This window comes from Cynocephalus volans, chromosome 2 (genome assembly GCF_027409185.1).
Source record: "Cynocephalus volans isolate mCynVol1 chromosome 2, mCynVol1.pri, whole genome shotgun sequence".
Taxonomy (NCBI): domain Eukaryota; kingdom Metazoa; phylum Chordata; class Mammalia; order Dermoptera; family Cynocephalidae; genus Cynocephalus; species Cynocephalus volans.
The window spans coordinates 129,853,535-129,872,264 of NC_084461.1; the positions used below are offsets into that span (position 1 = coordinate 129,853,535).

The window sequence follows — 18,730 nt, forward strand, 5'->3', positions numbered from 1 at the left end:
TTTACTGCCTCTTCCAAATAGAGCATAGTCTGTCATTGCTCAATGAGAATAAGAATTCTTTTGTCTGGATGTCAAGATAATAGACAGGTTTCTGTGTACATAAAACTGTTGTATTCAAACATAGTCACAAACAGACATTCAAGAATTTGGGGTATACATAGAGCCATCTATGAGTCTACTGTAATGCAACAGTAAAGACTATTTTTAGCAACCACAGATCTGTTTTGCATGCCCACTCCTTAAAATATGTCCAGGTCTGTCCACTCCTAGCCCCTCTAATTTATTCTCTTCACGGCAGTCAAAAAAAAAAAAAAATCTTCTCATGCTGCAAATACGATCAGCTTTTGTTACCCTCAAATTCATACCCTTCAATAATTTCCAGTTTTTCTTTGGATTAAGAGCAAATCCCATAATTCATGTCACAGAGGCATGCAGGGTCAAAGTACTCTGCAGCTCATTCTTCATTATACCTTTTTTGGTCTCTGTGCTCCAGCCACACTGGCTTTCCTTCAGAATCTTGATTCAGCATGATCCTTGCAAACATACTCTCCTTTGCCTGAAAAATTCTCTTTCATTCTGCCTACTTAAGTTATAGTCATCCTTCATATCTCAGCTAAAATGACTTCTTCAGGGAAGCTATCCAATCTTCCTGTGCATAACATAACCCTATTAGAGCTTGTCCTAATATCATGTCCTCTTCACTGCAGCATTTGTCACAGGGTACATTAACCTATTAATTTGCTTTCCATAACAGCAGGAACCATATCTATTTTTACCACCTGTGAACCCATCACCTAGATAATATATCAGACACATAACAGAGATGTTCTTTGTGTGTCTGTATTTTCTGAATAAACAAATAAATAAATAACCTCCTCCTGCAAGGAGGTCCATTAACTATTGAATTTGCTTCTAAAATTCCCAGAAACGTGCATTCCCCTGTATCAACAATAGGATCCTGAGCAGGCTTTCATACACGTCTTTGAAGCTATATATTTATTTGCCTCCTATTTGCTTTTCCTACTAACTGTGCTTTTGCAGACACTTGTGAAGATAACAGCCTTGGCCCTCTCAGCCCATCTTTTCTCCCAGCTCAATCTGCCAGTGAAGAAACAATGACTCAGAAAACTAATGGGCCAGTCTAACGATGGCAATGATTTTACTGCCAGTAATTTTTCTATTAGATTTATAAAATTGAGTCAAAATGAAGGAATTGCCTCAGGGCACAAGTACCAAAGACAAAAAATGGTTCCAAAAAGCAAATCAAAACAGCACTGACCAGTGTATGTTACAGGCAAACACCAATCAAGGTGATGTAGATTGAAAGAATCAAAGAATGAAAACAGAAGGTTCTTTTGATGGGAACATGGTGAAGTGGGAGAAACGCATGATTTGCAATTAAACAAGCTTGGTGTTACCACTGGTAACACCTGGACAAAGATACTGTCAGAGTAAGTACAGGTACTGTCTATTAGGTAACTACCAGGCACATTCATTCAATGTCTTTAATCCTTACAATACATATAAACATAAAAGGAAAGCATTATATTTCTTTAATATAAAAAGAAAGCATTATCACTTCCATTTTAAAGTTAAAAAAGCAGACACCCAGCAGATAAATAACTTAGTTATAATTGAAACTCTGGTTTATCTGATTTCAAAGCCAAAGATGTTTCTAACTTAATATGTTATATCACAAATTATCCCTCAGTATCGTCACCTGCAAAATATGGATAATCTTATGCAGGATTTTTGTGATCATTATCGCCATGTGATACATTAGTTTCCATCTTCCCTGTTTCTATCAGCTTCTGAGTTCCTTACAGTTTTCATTAGGAATTCCTAAAAATGGGTTACCACTCTCAGCTTCTGGTTTAATAATGGGAAGACTCAAAAGGGGGAAAAACTTCACAAAGCACATATGCTTAGCCTGACAGCAACACCATCAGCTCTTATGACAGTCCCATTTGACTCTGAGGTACAGCAGGATTAGTCAATTTCTCAGGGGACATCAGTGTTAGAAGATGACCAGGATCTCCAGACTGCTGTCCCAGGATTCTTCCCATTATCACATTGCATCAAAGTTCACAGGTCAAGACGTGATTTCTGGGGCCTCTACTGATGTGAAGAGCGTTAATAATAACAGCTCTTCATTGCATTGGGCACCACACTATATACTTGGTATGAAGGACGACATGCACCCACCGAAGCAACTCTTTGATATAGGCATAATTTATATCCCCGTTTCTATAGAAGACAAAACTGAAGCCCAAGAAATTGAGCGACTTTCTTTATATTAGTAGATGTTTTAGCCATTACCCGAATATAAAATTTTGAAGCAAATTCACAGCTACCTTGAAGCAGACAAATGTTCAATAGAGTTCCACCGTATTCCTAAGTGGATGACAATGACTTTAATTCTTCCCAGGACGGTGACTTTTCCGCCAGAAATCAGAAGACTTGACGAAAAGTAACCTCTTTTCACCTGCAGGATTTTACTCTGTCAATTCAGAGGAACCCAACTGATCAATGTTCTGCCAGAGCCCTCCCCTTGAGCTTTGAGTACATTCTTCTCCCTGAATGTTGCTTATTTCCCACCTCTGAGTGCACAGAAGATTCACCTGGAGCCCATTGCCAGGGAATCTGATTTGATCCGGTGGTGGTGAAGACAGCCCTGTGTCTTTGCCACAGGTGGTTTTCATGTGTAGCTGGGGCTAAAACCTACTATTAGAATTGTGTGCACATGCTTTTCTCTTTCCTGCTGGACTGAAGCTTCTTAAAATAGCAATGAGTCTTTTTCATTTTTTAATTTCCCATGTGCTGAGCACAGTGCCTAGAATGCTGAATGCAGTATTGTGGGGCAGGTGGGAGATGGACTCTGCAGTCAGGCAGTCTGGGTGCAAACCCTTATCTACCACATGTTAGCTGTGTGCTTTTGGATAAGTCACTAAGCCATTCTGAGCCATGTTTTCTCATCTGTAAAATAGAGAAAGTTAATAGTACTAATTTCATGATGTTTTTATAAGATTTACTGTAATGCAGTAACTATAATGTACTTAACACAGGTCCCCACACATAACAAGCCCACAATCAATGCTAGCTGTGTAGGTAGGCAAAAAATTTAATCAACATGGAACCATTGATGCCTGTATGTGACTGTTGCTGTGGTAAATGCAGCGAGGGATAAAAAAGAAGTAACGTGAGGGCCCATTTGCTGAATATTCACAGGCATTGTGCTAGGCATTCTACAGCATTATTTTTCACTTTCATAACAGTACTTGGATATATTATTATTGGAGAAGAAAATACACCAGTTGAGGAACAAAAGGTCATCTAGCAGGTAATTATCAGTGCTGAGATAGGAAATCAGGTTTGCCTGGTTTCAGAGCCCATTTTTTTCACTTTATTAGTAAGGTTTTTAAAAACATTCATTCATACATCCATTTATTTAATCCACAAATATCTCTTACATGCTTACTATGTGCTGAGAACTGTTCTAAGTACAGGAGGTACAGGAATGAACAAAGCCTAAAAAGCCTCTGCTTTTATGTAGCTCACATTCTACAGTGGGAAAAGACACGTAATCAATACGTGAATGGATATATAACATGTCAGGTACAGATAAGTGCTACAAAGTAAAACAGGGTAAAAGTAATGGGAGGGAGTGTGTGTGTGTGTGTGTGTGTGTGTGTGTGTGGCATTTAGGTAGGAAGGCCAGAAAAGGGTTCTTTGGTGAAGAAACATTGAGTGATGGATGAGATAAGATGTGATTGGAGTCTCGATATTTTTAGGAGGTTAAGCCCCGAGGACTTATCACAGAATTGAAAGAATATGAGAGGAAGAAGGAAATTGATGACTCCAAGGTTTTCAACTTTGAGTAAGAGAATGGAGTTCTTGAGCTGGAGAAGATTGATGAACAAACAGGGGGCTTTTGGTGGGGGTAAGGACATCAGGAATTCTGTTTCGAGATCTCTGCTGTACATTCAAGTGGAGATGTTGGGTGGACAGTTGTATGTACAGGTCTGTATTTTAGGTGAGAGGTTGGAGCTGAGGATATAAATTAAATAGATGATATTGAAGACCACGTGAGTGGATGAGCAAGTGTAGATTAAGGAGTGAACTGAGCCCTAGACTCCAATATTTACAGCTCGGGAAGATGATAAGGAACCAGCAGAGGAGTCTGAGAAGGGCTGGGCAGTAAAGGAGAAAAAACAGAGAGAAAGGGTGGGTCTCGAGGCCAACATGAGCAATTCAGAAAGGAAGCAGCGAGCATCTGTGCAGTGCCCTGAGAGCTAGGTAAGGGGAGGCCTGGCTAAGGACAGCTGGATTTGTCGATGCAGTGGTCATTTTTGACTCTCACAGGAGCAATTTGGTGGAATGATAGAGCAAATCAGAGGAGAGGCAGTGGTGACAATGGATGTAGATGATTCTTTCAAGGCTTTTTTTCTGAAAAGGGGCACAGGGAACCGGCTAGTGGTTGAAGGAAGACACCAGCTCATGAAATGAGTATTTGAAGTGAGATGACTCACAGCATGTTTGTGTGAAAAATGATCCCGGAGAGAGGAAAAATCTGGTGCCAAGAGAGAGAGGGGACAGGTGCAGATGGCAGCCAGCTTCAAGTGGAGGCTTGTTTTCAGATGACAGCAGGGACAGTTTCTTCATCAGATGTAAAATTTTTAAAAATATATTTAAAACATACAGCATTATCAACCAATGTAAAGTTTTGTCTCACTTAATCCTTACAATAACCCCCAGAGGTGGGTATTACTATTTCCATGTTAGAGAAACATGATGTGCTTCTGGGAAAGGCTTTAAATGCAGGTGTGTATATGTGAAGACGAGAGAGTTTGGGCAGAAAATGAGTAGTCAGGGAAAGCTGTCGGTGGAGAGCACTTTGTGTGGGCTACAAAGAGTGTGCTGGTTCCAAATATTTGAAAGGGACCGACAAGAGAGTTTCAAAAACATGAAAAATAAGAATTCCTAAATATGAAAAATGCACAAAATGCAGTAATGAATCCATTCTTAGCATTGCCCTGGAATCAGGCTGCATGAGTTCTATCCTAGCCCTTGTGCTTAACAGCTGTGTGATCTTGGACAAGTTACCTAACTTCTCTGTGACTTAGTTTTCTCATATACAAAAAGATGACACTAACAGTATTTACCTCATAGGACTGTTGTGAGGAACATACACATACACACCCCATACCTACATTCATATACACACAGTAGAATCGTGTCCAGCAAATCATACGCACCAGATGTTTTACTTATTTTTGTATTACTACTCTTATTTATGACATAATAAATAGTTAGAAAAATGTGTATTTTTTCGTGTGTGCACGTGTGTGTGTGTGTATGTGTGTAGACTTCCAGCAAGCCTACTTTTGGATGTCATTGGAAGATACTCTGTTTCAAGACATTTCCTCCTCTTAAAGGATCATTACTGATAGAAGATGGGTGAGTTTGTTCATTCAGCCCTTCACTGAAGAAGGATTTCTTGAGCATCTACTAAGTGTCAAGCTTTGTGCTGAACCAGGATGCAAAGTCTGAAGATGAACAGGTGAGAATCCCTCTGCCCAAGTTGCTCCTGGCCACCCACGAAATGGACATGTATGTAGACTGTTTCACAACAATCTGAAGGCTGGCCTCACTCCGACACTCAGAAGGAGCTAGGTGAAGGTTAAGAGCACTGATTGTAGATTCAGATGGTTTGGACTTGAGTCTAAGCTCTGCCGCTTTACTTAACTGTGGGTCTGGGCAAGTCACCTCGGAGTCAGGTTCCTCATCTCTAACATAAAGATGATGGCATTTAATCTGTGAGGTTGTCATGAGGAGCAGATAAGCTGCTACAGGCACAGCCCTCAGCACCCAGCCAGGGACCCCGGGCTTCGATGCTGCAGCATCTCCTCATTCTTCTTCCCAGTGTTACTGGGGTTTGTGTGACTTGTAAGAACAACTCCATCTTTGGAATCATTGAAGAATTCTTCCTGGGAAGACTTGAGCTGAGTTTTCAAGGATGACTAAGAGTTTGCAGCATGAAAACATGACAAAGGCAATTCAGGGAAAGGAAAGAGCACACAGCAAGTCACATTACCTTTGTCCCTTTAGGAAAAGAAAGTGTCCCCACTGATTTGTTAGATAACCAAAAAAGGCCCTCCAGTGTCTGGTGACAAATTAGGTCCACCAGAAAGCATCAAACCAGATTCCTTATACTTCACTGGCTCTCCCATTCCTGTGGGTCTCCATTTTCCCTCTGTCCAGTCTTGAATGGTTTTTTTTCGGCTGTGATTGGGTTTTTGTTCCTCTGATCCTGAAACCATTTTGCTGGACGAATCTTTTGCTACCAGAGGGGAAGAAGTTATGTGCTCCCTTAATGAGGTCCACAGAGAAGCCCTGATCCTGCATCAGCATTATTTGGTTGCTGTTGTTTCTGTTTGTATCTCTTATTTCAAGTTAAAGAAGAGCATTGTAATAAAACCAATCTCCTAAAATATGACTACAGAAAACTCCCTAGCCCACAATGTTTAAACATGCATTCATGTAGGAATTAACGCTTTTCACACTGTTTTTCACATATGTTTTAGACATTTATCCACACAACAGCCTTGGTATATGTCATTCTTTCCTTCAACAAAAGTTTATTGAGTGCCTATTATGTGCCTGGTATTTTGCTAGTGCTGGAGGTACAACAGAGAGGAAAATGATACATGGGTCCTGCTCCCTCGAAGCTTTCAGTGTAGCAGGGAGATGGACATTAACAAAACAGTTACATCAGTTTATTCACGATGACAAACTAGGATAAGTGCTCTGAAGTAGAAACACCCAGTTCTTCAGGAAGAATGATCAGCTGAGGGTCAGGGGTGGATTCTTAGCTTGAGCTGAGAGTTGAAGGCTGCAATGAACAAGGCAGTGTGGCCAAGTGGGCAGAGAAGCACCCCCGAAGTCTGTGGTTGAAGGGAGAATGTTGAGGCACCAATGAAGGTATGTGGCTGGAGGCCAGGAAAGACAGAGCATGTTTGAGGCCAGGCAGGAGACTGAGGCCGGGGTCACCACCCTCGCATTTAAAAACTCTCAAACCCTCTCATGATCAACACGGTCCTGCGTATTCCGACCTGTCAGTCATGGGAAGCCATTGAGAGGCTTTAAATGTGAGTGTGTGTGTGTGTTTAAGGTGGTGCGGTGGTAAGAGGATCTTATTTTAAAAAATCATTCTGGCTGCTATGTGGAGAGCCAAATCTCTATCTGATGGGTGAAAAAACAGATTTGAGGGCTGTGAGCGAGAGAGGGAAGGAAAAAGGAACTAATCACAAATATTTTGATTAGTATTTGTGAAATCACAATATTGTTGATTTACCCTATATATAAATGTGTCACTATATATAATGTACTTAAGTAATGGCTTGGACATAGTAAATATAATAAAAGTGAAGGCTGTTTATTATTATTATTGTTATTGTTACTATTATTATTAACACCCTGTGTATGGCATTCTGAATGTATTTCTTTATAATCACCTCATGGAGTATTATCACCCGTATTTTACAAATGAAGAAACTGAGGCTCAGAGAGGTTAAATAACTACCCAACATCACCAAGTTGGCAGGTGGCAGAGCAAGGATTCAAAGCCCATGATTTTCCTGTGTTGAAAAAATAATGTCAAAGCCAAGCTGGGAAGACAGCCCAAGTCTTCAAAGAGTGATGCTTCTGTCCCTTAAGAAACCCAGGAACTGCTGAAGCTCTTCAAGTTGTTCTAGAATCACTCTTAAGGAGATGGTTTGGGTCATTTGTATTTATTTGACTTTCACAGGGACATTCACAAATTATTCATTCTCCTCTTCGTCAGTTAAATAAAATGTGAAGTTCACAACCATAATTTGTCCAGAATAAACTACAAGGCAACATGACTGCGGACAAGATAAAAAGAAATACACATAAGCACACATACACACAACATAACCTCAGACTCATTCTGGCATATTTTTCCCCTCAGACACTTTAAATATGGGACTAGTTTTTAGTGATACAACACTGTGTTTGATGGCACCACTCATTGCTTAAGACAGTATAATAAATAAAGAAAATTGAAATATCTAAGAAAACACATGGGGCCTGTGACTCAAAAGAAGCACCTGTCATGTACTGAGCTTTACGAAGAACTTTATTTAATTATCTCATTTAATTATCAACATCCATAGGAGTAGGTCTTTTTATTTCCATGTTATAGGTTAAATTGGGCAGAGAGCAATTGAGTACTTTGCCTTACTTGCTGGTGTCTAACTCCTACCTTTCCCACTCTGTTGCACTGCCTCATTCGTGATGTTAAGGTCTGACACACACTATTATCCTTACCCATTGTCTTTATTGAGTTTACCACAAATTTAAACACGTCTCCTCACCCCTTACTCCTAAATCTGGTGGTAGTGGGTGAAGCAGAAATTGTTTCCACACGAACAAAACAGTGTTTCTATTTTGATAAAATAAATCGTTAGATTTGATTAAGAAAACAGTTTTAAAAAAGCTCTGGGGTGGTGTTTTTGTCCATGGGATGTAGGGTACTTAGTTTGATTGATATGCAAAACAGCAACTGAATAAAACAAGTGTTTGGGTTCTCGACACCTAAGCTGGGAGGAGAGGACAGGGAAACCAATCAGAAATACAAAAGCCATCTAGGCACCTTTCTGTATGGGTTTAGATCTTTTATATTTGTAAAGTTCTCTTGGAAATTTTGATCCATGCCACCCCCCTGTCACTCCCCTTTCCTCAATATATATAGGTTCTTACCAGGTTTTTCTCCATGAGGGAGAAAAGATTTCTCAACGGGTCATTTCCTTTAGCCACTGATACATTTTTAAGAGAAATATCTAATTTTAAAAAATCTATGAAATACCAGTGTCTATGAAAAATACCATCCTCAGTCTCAATTCAAGCGTGATCCCAAATGTCTACTCCCTTTCTCTGGGGGTGCAGATTGAAAATCACCTTAGGGTATAATATATGCTTCTCTCATTTTATAGATGCAGCCCCCAATCCTAGGCTCCTCCTCTGAGGATGAGAAACAAGGGTGGGTATTAGAACAGGCTGACCACCAGTTCAGTTCTGGAAGACTGTGGCTGGACATGCGGTGGAGTCCTAGCACCTCACCCTCCTCAGCCCTCTTTAATCAAGTACTGCTTGTAGGACATTCCCTAAGGCTGAAAAAGGTCCAGACAGTTGCTTTTCTTGGAATTGCTCTTTTTAAAGAAAAGAGCAGATCTAAAGAAACAGACAAATGAAATATAGAAGATGCACAACCAGCTACTGACTACAAAAATGTTGAATCCTGCAGTGCTTAGTTGAAGGGGAATTGCCAGAATGTTTACAAGACACTCACACGTGCACACAGAAAGTACACACATGCATGCATATCATGCTACCTTAGAAGACAGCAGAAGAAGTCCCCAAAAGAAAACAGGAGCTGGGGGATGTATACAAGGCTCAGCTCACCCTCCCTTTAAAGCATTAACTTAGGACCCTCACATACCATATTTCCAGCAAGTGCTGAAAGTCAGCTATGTTCTGACTGCTCTGTAACCCAAGTACAGACTCCAAGTGAACCAGTCCAACAATCAACACTCCACAGCGATGTACTAAGAGAATTCTATTTTGCTAATTGCTTTCTTGGGCATGCACCAAGTTATTAAACAGACAGTGACAAAACAGAGTGTCTGGATAAATGTATGTGGCAGCACCTACTGAATATTTTTTCTTAACACTAGTTCCAGTGACTTATTTGCATGTTAAATAGAACAAGGGAAATTGGCAAAATATTGCTGAATTATTTTCTAATCAGCTATGTCAGCTTTGAGATTACCTTTGCAACATTATTCTGCCCTTAAAAAAAATATTTCCCTTTCCTTGTATAAGACAGACTGATTTTAAAAGCAGATATAAGTCTGTCAGATGCAAGCTTTTGCCAGGAATGACAGTCATCTAGTAGCTACAGAAAGCAGTGTCAGCAGAACCTGTGGGAAGTCAGACACCAGCCCACTTTTTCCCACCCACACAGACACTCTCCCTCTCTGGTCTGTACCTTCCGTGTGGCAGCTGGAAGAGAGAATGGTGTTCGGAGGTCTGAAGATGTAAGGCAGGTAACGAGAGAAGCATTTCATCTTCCAAATAAAAAATAAAAATCTAAATAAAAAACCAGTCTCCTGAATCCATGAGGATTCTCTCGGCCTTTAAAGCTGGCTACATCACCAATATGTTTATGTAGGTTCTCTCCCAGATCTGCAAAGCTGGGAAGCCCGAGGAATAACTGGAGATGGGTCCCATTTTGCCATCAGCACCAGGAAGCACTGCCTTACATTTCTGCATGCAGCTCAAACTCAGAAGCCCCCAAGCAAGCCGGGATGTAGCCTCTTCATTGGCTGAAGCTCCTCGGAGCAGGATTTGCTGAGTAAGTCAGTCCTGCCTGTAAACACACGCTGGAACACTCTGCCTGAAACCTCTACCTTTTCCCGTGTGGTCAGTTCCTCTTTTAGCAATAGAAATCCAGCAGTATATGGGAGTAGTGAGGATAAGTGACCATCTCTTATTCAGCTGAAAGATCAGATGAAACAAAGACAGCATAGTGTTCTGCCCTGGAGAGAGATGGCTGTTAAAAGGAGCCATCCGAATGCCAGGGATCTCAGGAATATTAAAGTACAGTGCAATGAAGTGGGTCTCTGTCCTGGCTTAATCTAGATTTAGTTCTATTTTTTTAAATACTAAAGCCCAAACAATAGGACTATTTATCATTTAGGTGAAGCCAAAAGCTGAGTTGAGTAGTTGGTAACACAGCAGAGTCTGTGCTCCACTACAGCTTTTTCCCCTGCCAGCCCTAACACTGAAGCAATAACTTAGTTCTGAGTTATCTGCTGTACAAATAGAAAGCCACGATGCAAGAATAGAGTCTAAACCCAAGGGAACTGATGCTTCACCAACGTGCGTACCCTGATGGCAGAGGAAAACACGGAAAAAGTAGGTTGGTCCAAGAATTATACAACATTACCAAAACTCTCGCTGAGATTTTAAATGAGAGAGATATTATTAAAGGACATGATCAATTGCCAAATACAAGTAGTTTGGGATAGGGGATTGGTTTGGTTTTTACCTGTGAAATAATAATGACTTTGGAAACCTTAGCACTGGAGGGCGAGTAGAGGGCTACGGTTTGGGGTTTATAAGTTCTGTCAAAGACACTATTGTACACGGTGAAGAGAAAGAGGAGGATTTCCTTCGTGCTGCATTCAGAGGCACACGGAAATGATTTAAATAGTCTGTAAAAGAAAACCAATATTCCCCTGTGTGGGATTAAAAAAAAAGATTTAAAATAAAAGTACGCCTTGAAAATCTGAGAGAATAATTTTTAAGCCTCTATGGGCTCTCCTCTTTACAAACATATTTAGCTTAGAATTGGAGAAATGTACTGGTCTTCCCAGGAGAGAAAAGACCCAAATTATAGAGCCAGGCCAGGCCATGATAGCATAAGTAGATTCTTTCACCAATATGTCACCTCTCTGCCTTTTGGATTATTGTGAAATGATGACAAACTGCTGGCAGAGCCAGGCCATTTGGTCACATGATAATCATGCAAACTCCTTAGATGCAGGGACCTGGTAAGGGAGAGCTGTCACGAGTGAAGTGCTGTTTAAACAATGCCTCTATGGCCTGGTTTGTTTGTGTGGGTGACCTCAAACTCACGACAGAAGAGCACATCCAGAGGTGTCCTCCTAAGAGATACTTCAAATCTAACGCCTGATCAGCAATGAAGCAAAGGGGAAGGAATGTGGGCTTTGGGGTCAGTCTGAGGCAGGAAGCTAGATAGAGACAAGAACAGGAGAGGGAAACTTGGTTATTTGCAAGTGGGACAAACCGGTTCCCTGATGAGGCATGCACATGTGCAGAAGCGACCACAGGAGACAAAAACAATTCCAGACAGGGAGCCCCCCTACCTTGGATACTATTCAGGTGGACTAATGAGTCCCACCAGCTAGGGTGCCAATCACTCTAGCCAATAGGGCAAAGACTGCACTCAGGGCTCAATCAATGACCAAACTACACGAATCCAGCTAAGAGGACTTAAAACCCCTGGGAATATAATCATCAGGGCTCTTGAGCATACTCTCTTACTCGAGTCCTCTCCATCCCCTTCCAAGTGCACTCTCTTTGCTAAATAAAACTGCTCCTTGCTTTTCACCTCTGGCGTGTCCCAACCAATTCTTTGTTTGAGACACCAAGAACCCAGAATCAACAAGCAGAACCTGCAGTTTCCCTTAAAAAATCTGACCCAAGTTTGAATCCCAGTGGATTCACTTACTGGTTGGATAGACATGAACAAAACTGTATGCCTCAGTTTCTCCATCTATAAAATGGAACAGTAACAGGGTTTTCCTCATGTATTCTTGAAAAAAGTGAGGCACTAAGTATAAAATATCCTGCACATTGTAGGCGCTTGATAAACTCCTAGTGTTGCTGCTGCCGTTGTTGTTGTTGGCTTTCTCTGAGCTTCTGTAGCCACATACCAACCTGAGAGCAGCCAAATAGCAAGAACGGTTAAGAGGGATGGTGCTGCAGTTGGACAGCAAAAGTTTAATCCTGCCTTTGACATTGACTTGCTGTGTGATCTTGGGCGATTAACTTAACATCACTGAGCCTCATTAAATGTCTTTTAAGAACAATAATAGAATCTCACAGGATATAGTGAGAGCAAAATAGGACAGTTCATATCAAGAGCTTAGTACAATGTCTAGTGCATTGTAAGTTCTTCATAAATTGAAATACTATTGTCTATAACAGTAACATCAACTGTTAATCAGAGTATATTACTGTATTTATTTACCTTTCTTATTTAAACAATGAATTGTAAACTTCTTGAGGGAGAGATCAATGTCTAATTCATCTTTGTATCCCTAGTGCTTAGCCCAGTGTTTGACATAAAGTAGATATTTAGTAAATATTAGTTGAGTAAGTGAATGAATGAATGGATAAATCAATATATATGGACAAAAGCTTCTGGAAGATACTTTATACTTTTTTTATGGAGGTCCTTCACAGTGGGAATGATGTGAATTTGAGCCCATCATAAAGCTGGAATAGATCATTCAAGCAAAGGCATTATGGAATTTATGAATAGACATGCTTCAACTTTAATTGCGTATTTCAGTCTTAGACAAACAATTGGCACTTAGGAAATACCTTCTGAGTCAATAATAAGCACTCAGTAAATGCTTCCTGAGTGAAAAAATACTCACCAATGATATTGCCCATGATTATTCTCAAAAAAATAAGCAAAACCAAACAAAATAAAAACTACCTCCTCTGTTAGAAGCAAAAGTCCAATGGGGCTAGGACCCAGATCCCAAACGAGCCACTCTAAACCACCTCTTGAACTCGACTGAAGGCTCTGTCTCCAATCCCAACTTAAAATGACTGTTTAGTGCCTTGCCTGTGTACCCTATCTACCCACATGCACAATGGGCAAGGGGCAGGAAGAACAAATTTGAAATTTCCTCAAACAGGAGAATCTGATGCAGGTAGTTTGCACTGCACCATTTGAGCTGATTCATTGTGCTTCCTCATCATTTTTTTCTCTTTGATTTTCTCAACAACCCCTTTTTACAGAAGAAAAAACAAGATGAGAGGCTATAATAATTTATCCAAAGGAGATCCAATGTTTATGCACTGGAATTACCTGGTAAGCTTTTGAAGAATGCAGATTTCACATTCCTCAAGCCAACTGATTCAGGCTGTCTGGGGAAACAAGGTGAGTTTTACGTTAAATTTTGAGAACCTCTGGAGTAAGGTGTTTAGTTTCATGCTTTGACTTAATGGATCAGGGAACAGAGTTTTCCAAATACCCTTGTCTTAAATCATATACTTCACTATTTTTATCCAACAATTTGTTGACACCCTGATTAGGCTGAGTGATGGGTATACAGGATATAAGATACCATCCCTGCTTTTAAAGGAGTGCACATTCCAGAAAAAAAGAGGGACTAATATATTGTTTTAATATAGCATCATGGAGCTATCACAGCAGGAAGAGGGTCTGGAAATATTCTTTGGGATTATAAAGTTCCAAAAGGTGAATGTTAGAGATCCATACTTTTGCATCAGACATTATTTACAAAAAGCTCCTGTTAAAAGGCAATTATCTTACTGGGAGGCATAGCAAATGAAGAGTTAGCGGTCATTAACTCTGCAAGTGGAATTAGTCTCTGATATACCTATTGTCATCACAGATAAGAGCAGGGTCACCAGGAGAGAAACAGTGTCTTTCTGAGGAGGGCAGAGACTCTAAGTCAAGGGCTGAGGTGCCTGAAGGGAGGGCCCATGAGGAGAAAGAGGTCTGTGCAAGGAAACCAGAAGCCTGGGAGGAAGCAAATAAAGGTGACCCACTTTAGGTGCCATGAAAGAAGGCCCCTGCAGTCTGACAGAGCAGAGTCCAGAGATAAGGAATGATCCCCGACGATTTCCACATGTTAGGTTCTGACATCAACTGGGAGTTTCTTGAGTGCTGTGCTATGGACCAGCCTGCTCCAAGATTTTCCTTAGACTGACCTCCTGGGAGATCAGAAGCAGTCTCTTCTGCCCTGTAAAGTCCCAGCTGCAGTCCCTGCCTTGGGGCCAATGGACTTGGGGTCTCCCAATTGCCAGTTCCCACGGGTACCATTCTGTTGCCTACTCTCATTGAAACCCAAGTCTTGTGGGAAAGTTTCCTGATAATTCTCTTTTAGCATGTTTTTACAACCTCCTTTGGGGAAAGGTGCATTATTACAGTTTTTCATTTTGCAAAGAAGGAAACTAAATTCCAAGAGAAAAAATTAGCTTGTTTAAGATCAGTTGGGATGAGCCTGCTCAGGTTTTCACTCTCAAGACAAAGCAAAGCAAATTCCTATTCATTCTTCAAATCGTAAATAAAATGTCACATCTCCAGGGAGATGTTACTTAACACCTCAGACTGGGTCAAATCCCCCTGCTACAGACTCTTAAATACCACCCTCCCCTTTCAAAACACTCATTCAATCTTAACACCAAAGTCATGGGTTTAGATCCCCATACCGGCCAGCTGCCAAAAATAAATAAATAAATAAACACTCATTCATTATTGAACATATTTATTGAGCATCTACTTATGCCAGGCATTGTATATGGTGCTAAGGAATCAGTAGAAAACAAGACAAATAAAATACCTACCCTTTTCTTCAGGTATAAAAATCATTTCTAACTTTTACAGCTGTGGCGAGGATTAAATGAGGTAATTCAGGAAAGTGCTTAGAATTCTGCCTGGCACGAAGTAAGTGCTATTTAATTACTTTGATCATTGCTGATCATTGCTCTTTAGAATCTGACACCCTGGCCAGCCTCCAAGTTGCAAGGGGGTAGCAATTTGACTTTTTTCTGTTGAATCCTGAGTTCAATGTTCACCACTTGGAGTATAATAGGAATTTGATAAGTATATGCTGGATTGAATTGAGTTGAACTGAATAAGGAGAATTCTGACAGTTTGCATCACCTCCCCACACCCTCTAGCCAGTGTGAAATTCACAACTTGGTAGACTCCAATATGAAAGAAAAAGGACCATCTTTGTAGTTAGTTCATTTATCCATTCATTCACTCATACAGTATCATCTTTAAGCAGCTATTAAATGCTAAGCATTCTTCTGTGTGTTGGAGATATATCAGTAAAAATATATTGATGTTTAACTCATTGGGCTTATATTCTCGATGAGGGAGATAGACAATAAACAAGTAAATATTTCATCAACAAGTTTATTTCAGATGGTGAAGAGTAGAATGAAGGAGATAAAATGGGGTATGTGGTAGAGGAGACTGGTTTGCTTAGATGGTCAAGGAATGCTTCTGGGAGGAGGTGACATTTGAGATGAGGCTGAAGGCAAGTTCCCGGCCAAGGAGTGGGTTTGGCCCTCATCCACCCTGCCATTGCCTGCAATTTACCTTCACAGCAATTTCCTCTTCTGATTTAATTAACCACTCATTATTATTAAAACAGCAATTTGTTTAACGTTTGTTTCACTGCTTTAATGTAAGCTCTGTGGGGGCACAGATCATGTTGTCCTGCTCACTCATCACGTCTCATTGACCTAGCAGAGAGGTCAGTAGTGACTTGATTCACATTTTTGATTGGCAGTCTGGACGCAGTATTCAGCCAGCTCTCTTGGCATGTGACTGAAGCAAGGGAGAGGTGGGCAGCTACAGATAAGACTAAAGAGGATTTTGTAGATGGAGGGAAGGCTCACTTTAGAGCAGATGCTACCGTGCAGCAAATGAAGGGAAAAAACCCAATTTGTTACAACGGAAGATTTTGGCTCCCACTAAAAGACTATAGAAGGAAAAGCATTATAAAGCCAAGCATGTTTTCCACCGAGTTTTATATACTAACTGTCACAGTACCTATAAAGAGTAGACAAATAGCATTTCCTAATTTATAAAGAGACGTCAAAACAAGCTGGCAACGTGATTTTTTAATTTTTATTTTTTTGGTTTTGAGCCATAGAAATGTGAGGGTACTTCAAAAAGTTCATGGAAAAATAGGATTAAAAGATATGTATCATTCCATGAACTTTTTGAAGTACCCTCATATGATTTGACTTTAATAGATGATAACAGTATTTACAAGAGCAAGCACCTAATCTTAGTCTGTCTGAGTTCTTACCAGGTTCCAGTCACTCTGCTGAGTACTGTACCTAAGATAGCTCCTTTAATCTTCCTGAAAAGCTTATAGTAAAGTAAATGTTATTATTTCCTCTGTTTATAGATAAGGAAATTTACAAAGAGAGGCTAAATAACTTGCCAACTGCATGCACATGGAGGGGGCTGAGATCCCAGTGCAGGCTGCTCCTTCACTCCTACCCCAGGGCTGTCTGGAAGCTGTGATGCTCCCCGGGTTACCCGATCTTAACATTCTGCCCCCTGTAGTCTAGTATAGGACAGAGCACCAAGAATTAGACTAAATTTTTGAATCTATTTACTTGAAACTTGTGGGCATTTATCAGGGCTGGTCAAATTTACTTCTGACCTATTTGAAAGTGTATGCTAATGGCTACCACAATCACGTAGGGGAAATCTAATCCTATTGCTTCCAGAGATTCAATATGCATGGAAGGTTTACTATTCCCAGGACATGGTGCCAAGGACTGTGGGGTTATATAAATGTATATGGTATAGAATGTAAAGGTGAGTAAAAAGGAAAGAAAGAGAGAGAAAAGAGACAGACAGAGAGAGAGAGAGAAAGAAAGAAAGAAAGAAAAGAAAGAAAAGAGAAAAGAAAGGACTATATCACAAATTACAGACGGACCAAAAGAGAGTTACAGAAAAAGTACAGAGTAGGAAACTCTAACACTTAATTGGGACAGATTCCAAGACGACTTCCTGGAGGTGGTGTTATTTGAAATGGGCTTTGAAGGACAGGGAGTATTTGATTGTGGAGATACAAGTGGGAAGTATGTGCTGGATTGAATTGAGTTAAACCGAATAAGAATTCCTACAATTTTCATCACACTTCCCACATACTCTAGCCTGTGTGTGAAATTCACAACCTGGTAGAAGGTAAGAGTAAGTGCAATAATTTGACTAAAGCAACTCAAATTCACTCTTTCCCTTATTTACTCTAAATTAATGGACTTATAAAATATATTTTAAATACACAAATCGGACTCCAGCAGCTGTGTTTGGACTATGCACGAATCAGCACTCAAGAGGAAATAGCGGACAAAGAACAGTGCAGTTCTCCAGTACGTACCATGCCTCGAGTCTTTTCCAAGAAGAAAACATTCCTATGTAAATCCAGAATGTGCTTCCTGTTTCTCAAAGGAATCGTCCTATCTGCCTCCTTCCTGCACATCTCTGGGTTTAATTAAATTATGAATAATATGAGAAGGAATCAATATACTGATATAATAATAATTTTTTTAAAGGATTTCACTGACTGTGAGATCTACCAGGATTAGGCAGCATATTTCCTTTTGGGCAGATGAGACCATTAGAGGATTTTGAGGTAGCCCAGTACATGAATCCTGATGGCAAGATCTTAGTTTTCTGACCTGAAGGCCACCCCTTCAAGATACAGAAGAGGCATTTCAGTGATCGGATTTAATGTCTTTTCCAGAAAACACTTTTAAACAAATTTCCCCTTGATTCCAAGGCCCCTAAGAGTAAATCTTTCAGGAGGTAGCATGCAGGAAAATGTCCCACCTGCTGTTGCTCATCCAACTGAGACCTTCACCTGGGAGTGTCACACCGCACACGGCAGCCTGCAGAGCATTTGATTTTCTAATTCAAACTTCATGCCTTTAAACAGGGTATATACTCACCAGTTCCTCTACACCTGGACTACATCTGGAGAGATTTACACACTTATGTTCTCCTCAGCTGTTTTGGTCTATGAGCTTGGCTTTACAGCAGGGCTTCTGAGCCTCAGCACTATGGACATTTGGGGTCAGATAACTGTTGTGTGTAGGGGAGCAGTCTGCTCTGTGCAGGAGTTTAGCAGTGTCACTGTCTTCCCCATTAGATGCCAGTAGCACACCTGGCCCCCACCCCAAGTCATGACAATCAAAAATGTTTTCTGACATTGGTGAACATCCCCTGGGGTATGAAATTACACTCACCTCCCTCCCCAGTCCCTAGATTGAAAATCATTGTTTCACAGCAATGTGGCCCAGAGACCAGGGCGGAGGTAATGGCCTC

At 40.6% G+C, this 18,730-nt stretch overlaps 1 protein-coding gene across 2 annotated transcripts in view; it reads right to left on the minus strand.

Annotated features, from left to right (window-relative positions):
- PPP2R2B (protein phosphatase 2 regulatory subunit Bbeta) overlaps positions 1-18,730 on the minus strand; it is a 437,349-nt gene that overhangs the window by 395,875 nt on the left and 22,744 nt on the right. Inside the window, exon 1 of one of the 2 annotated variants that reach the window (XM_063087039.1) lies at positions 10,070-10,143. The exons of the other annotated variant lie outside the window; for it this stretch is intronic. Within the exon in view, the coding sequence (XP_062943109.1) occupies positions 10,070-10,143 (74 nt within the window). Of the gene's footprint in view, positions 1-10,069; positions 10,144-18,730 lie in introns of those variants that run through there. 2 annotated transcript variants of the gene reach the window in all.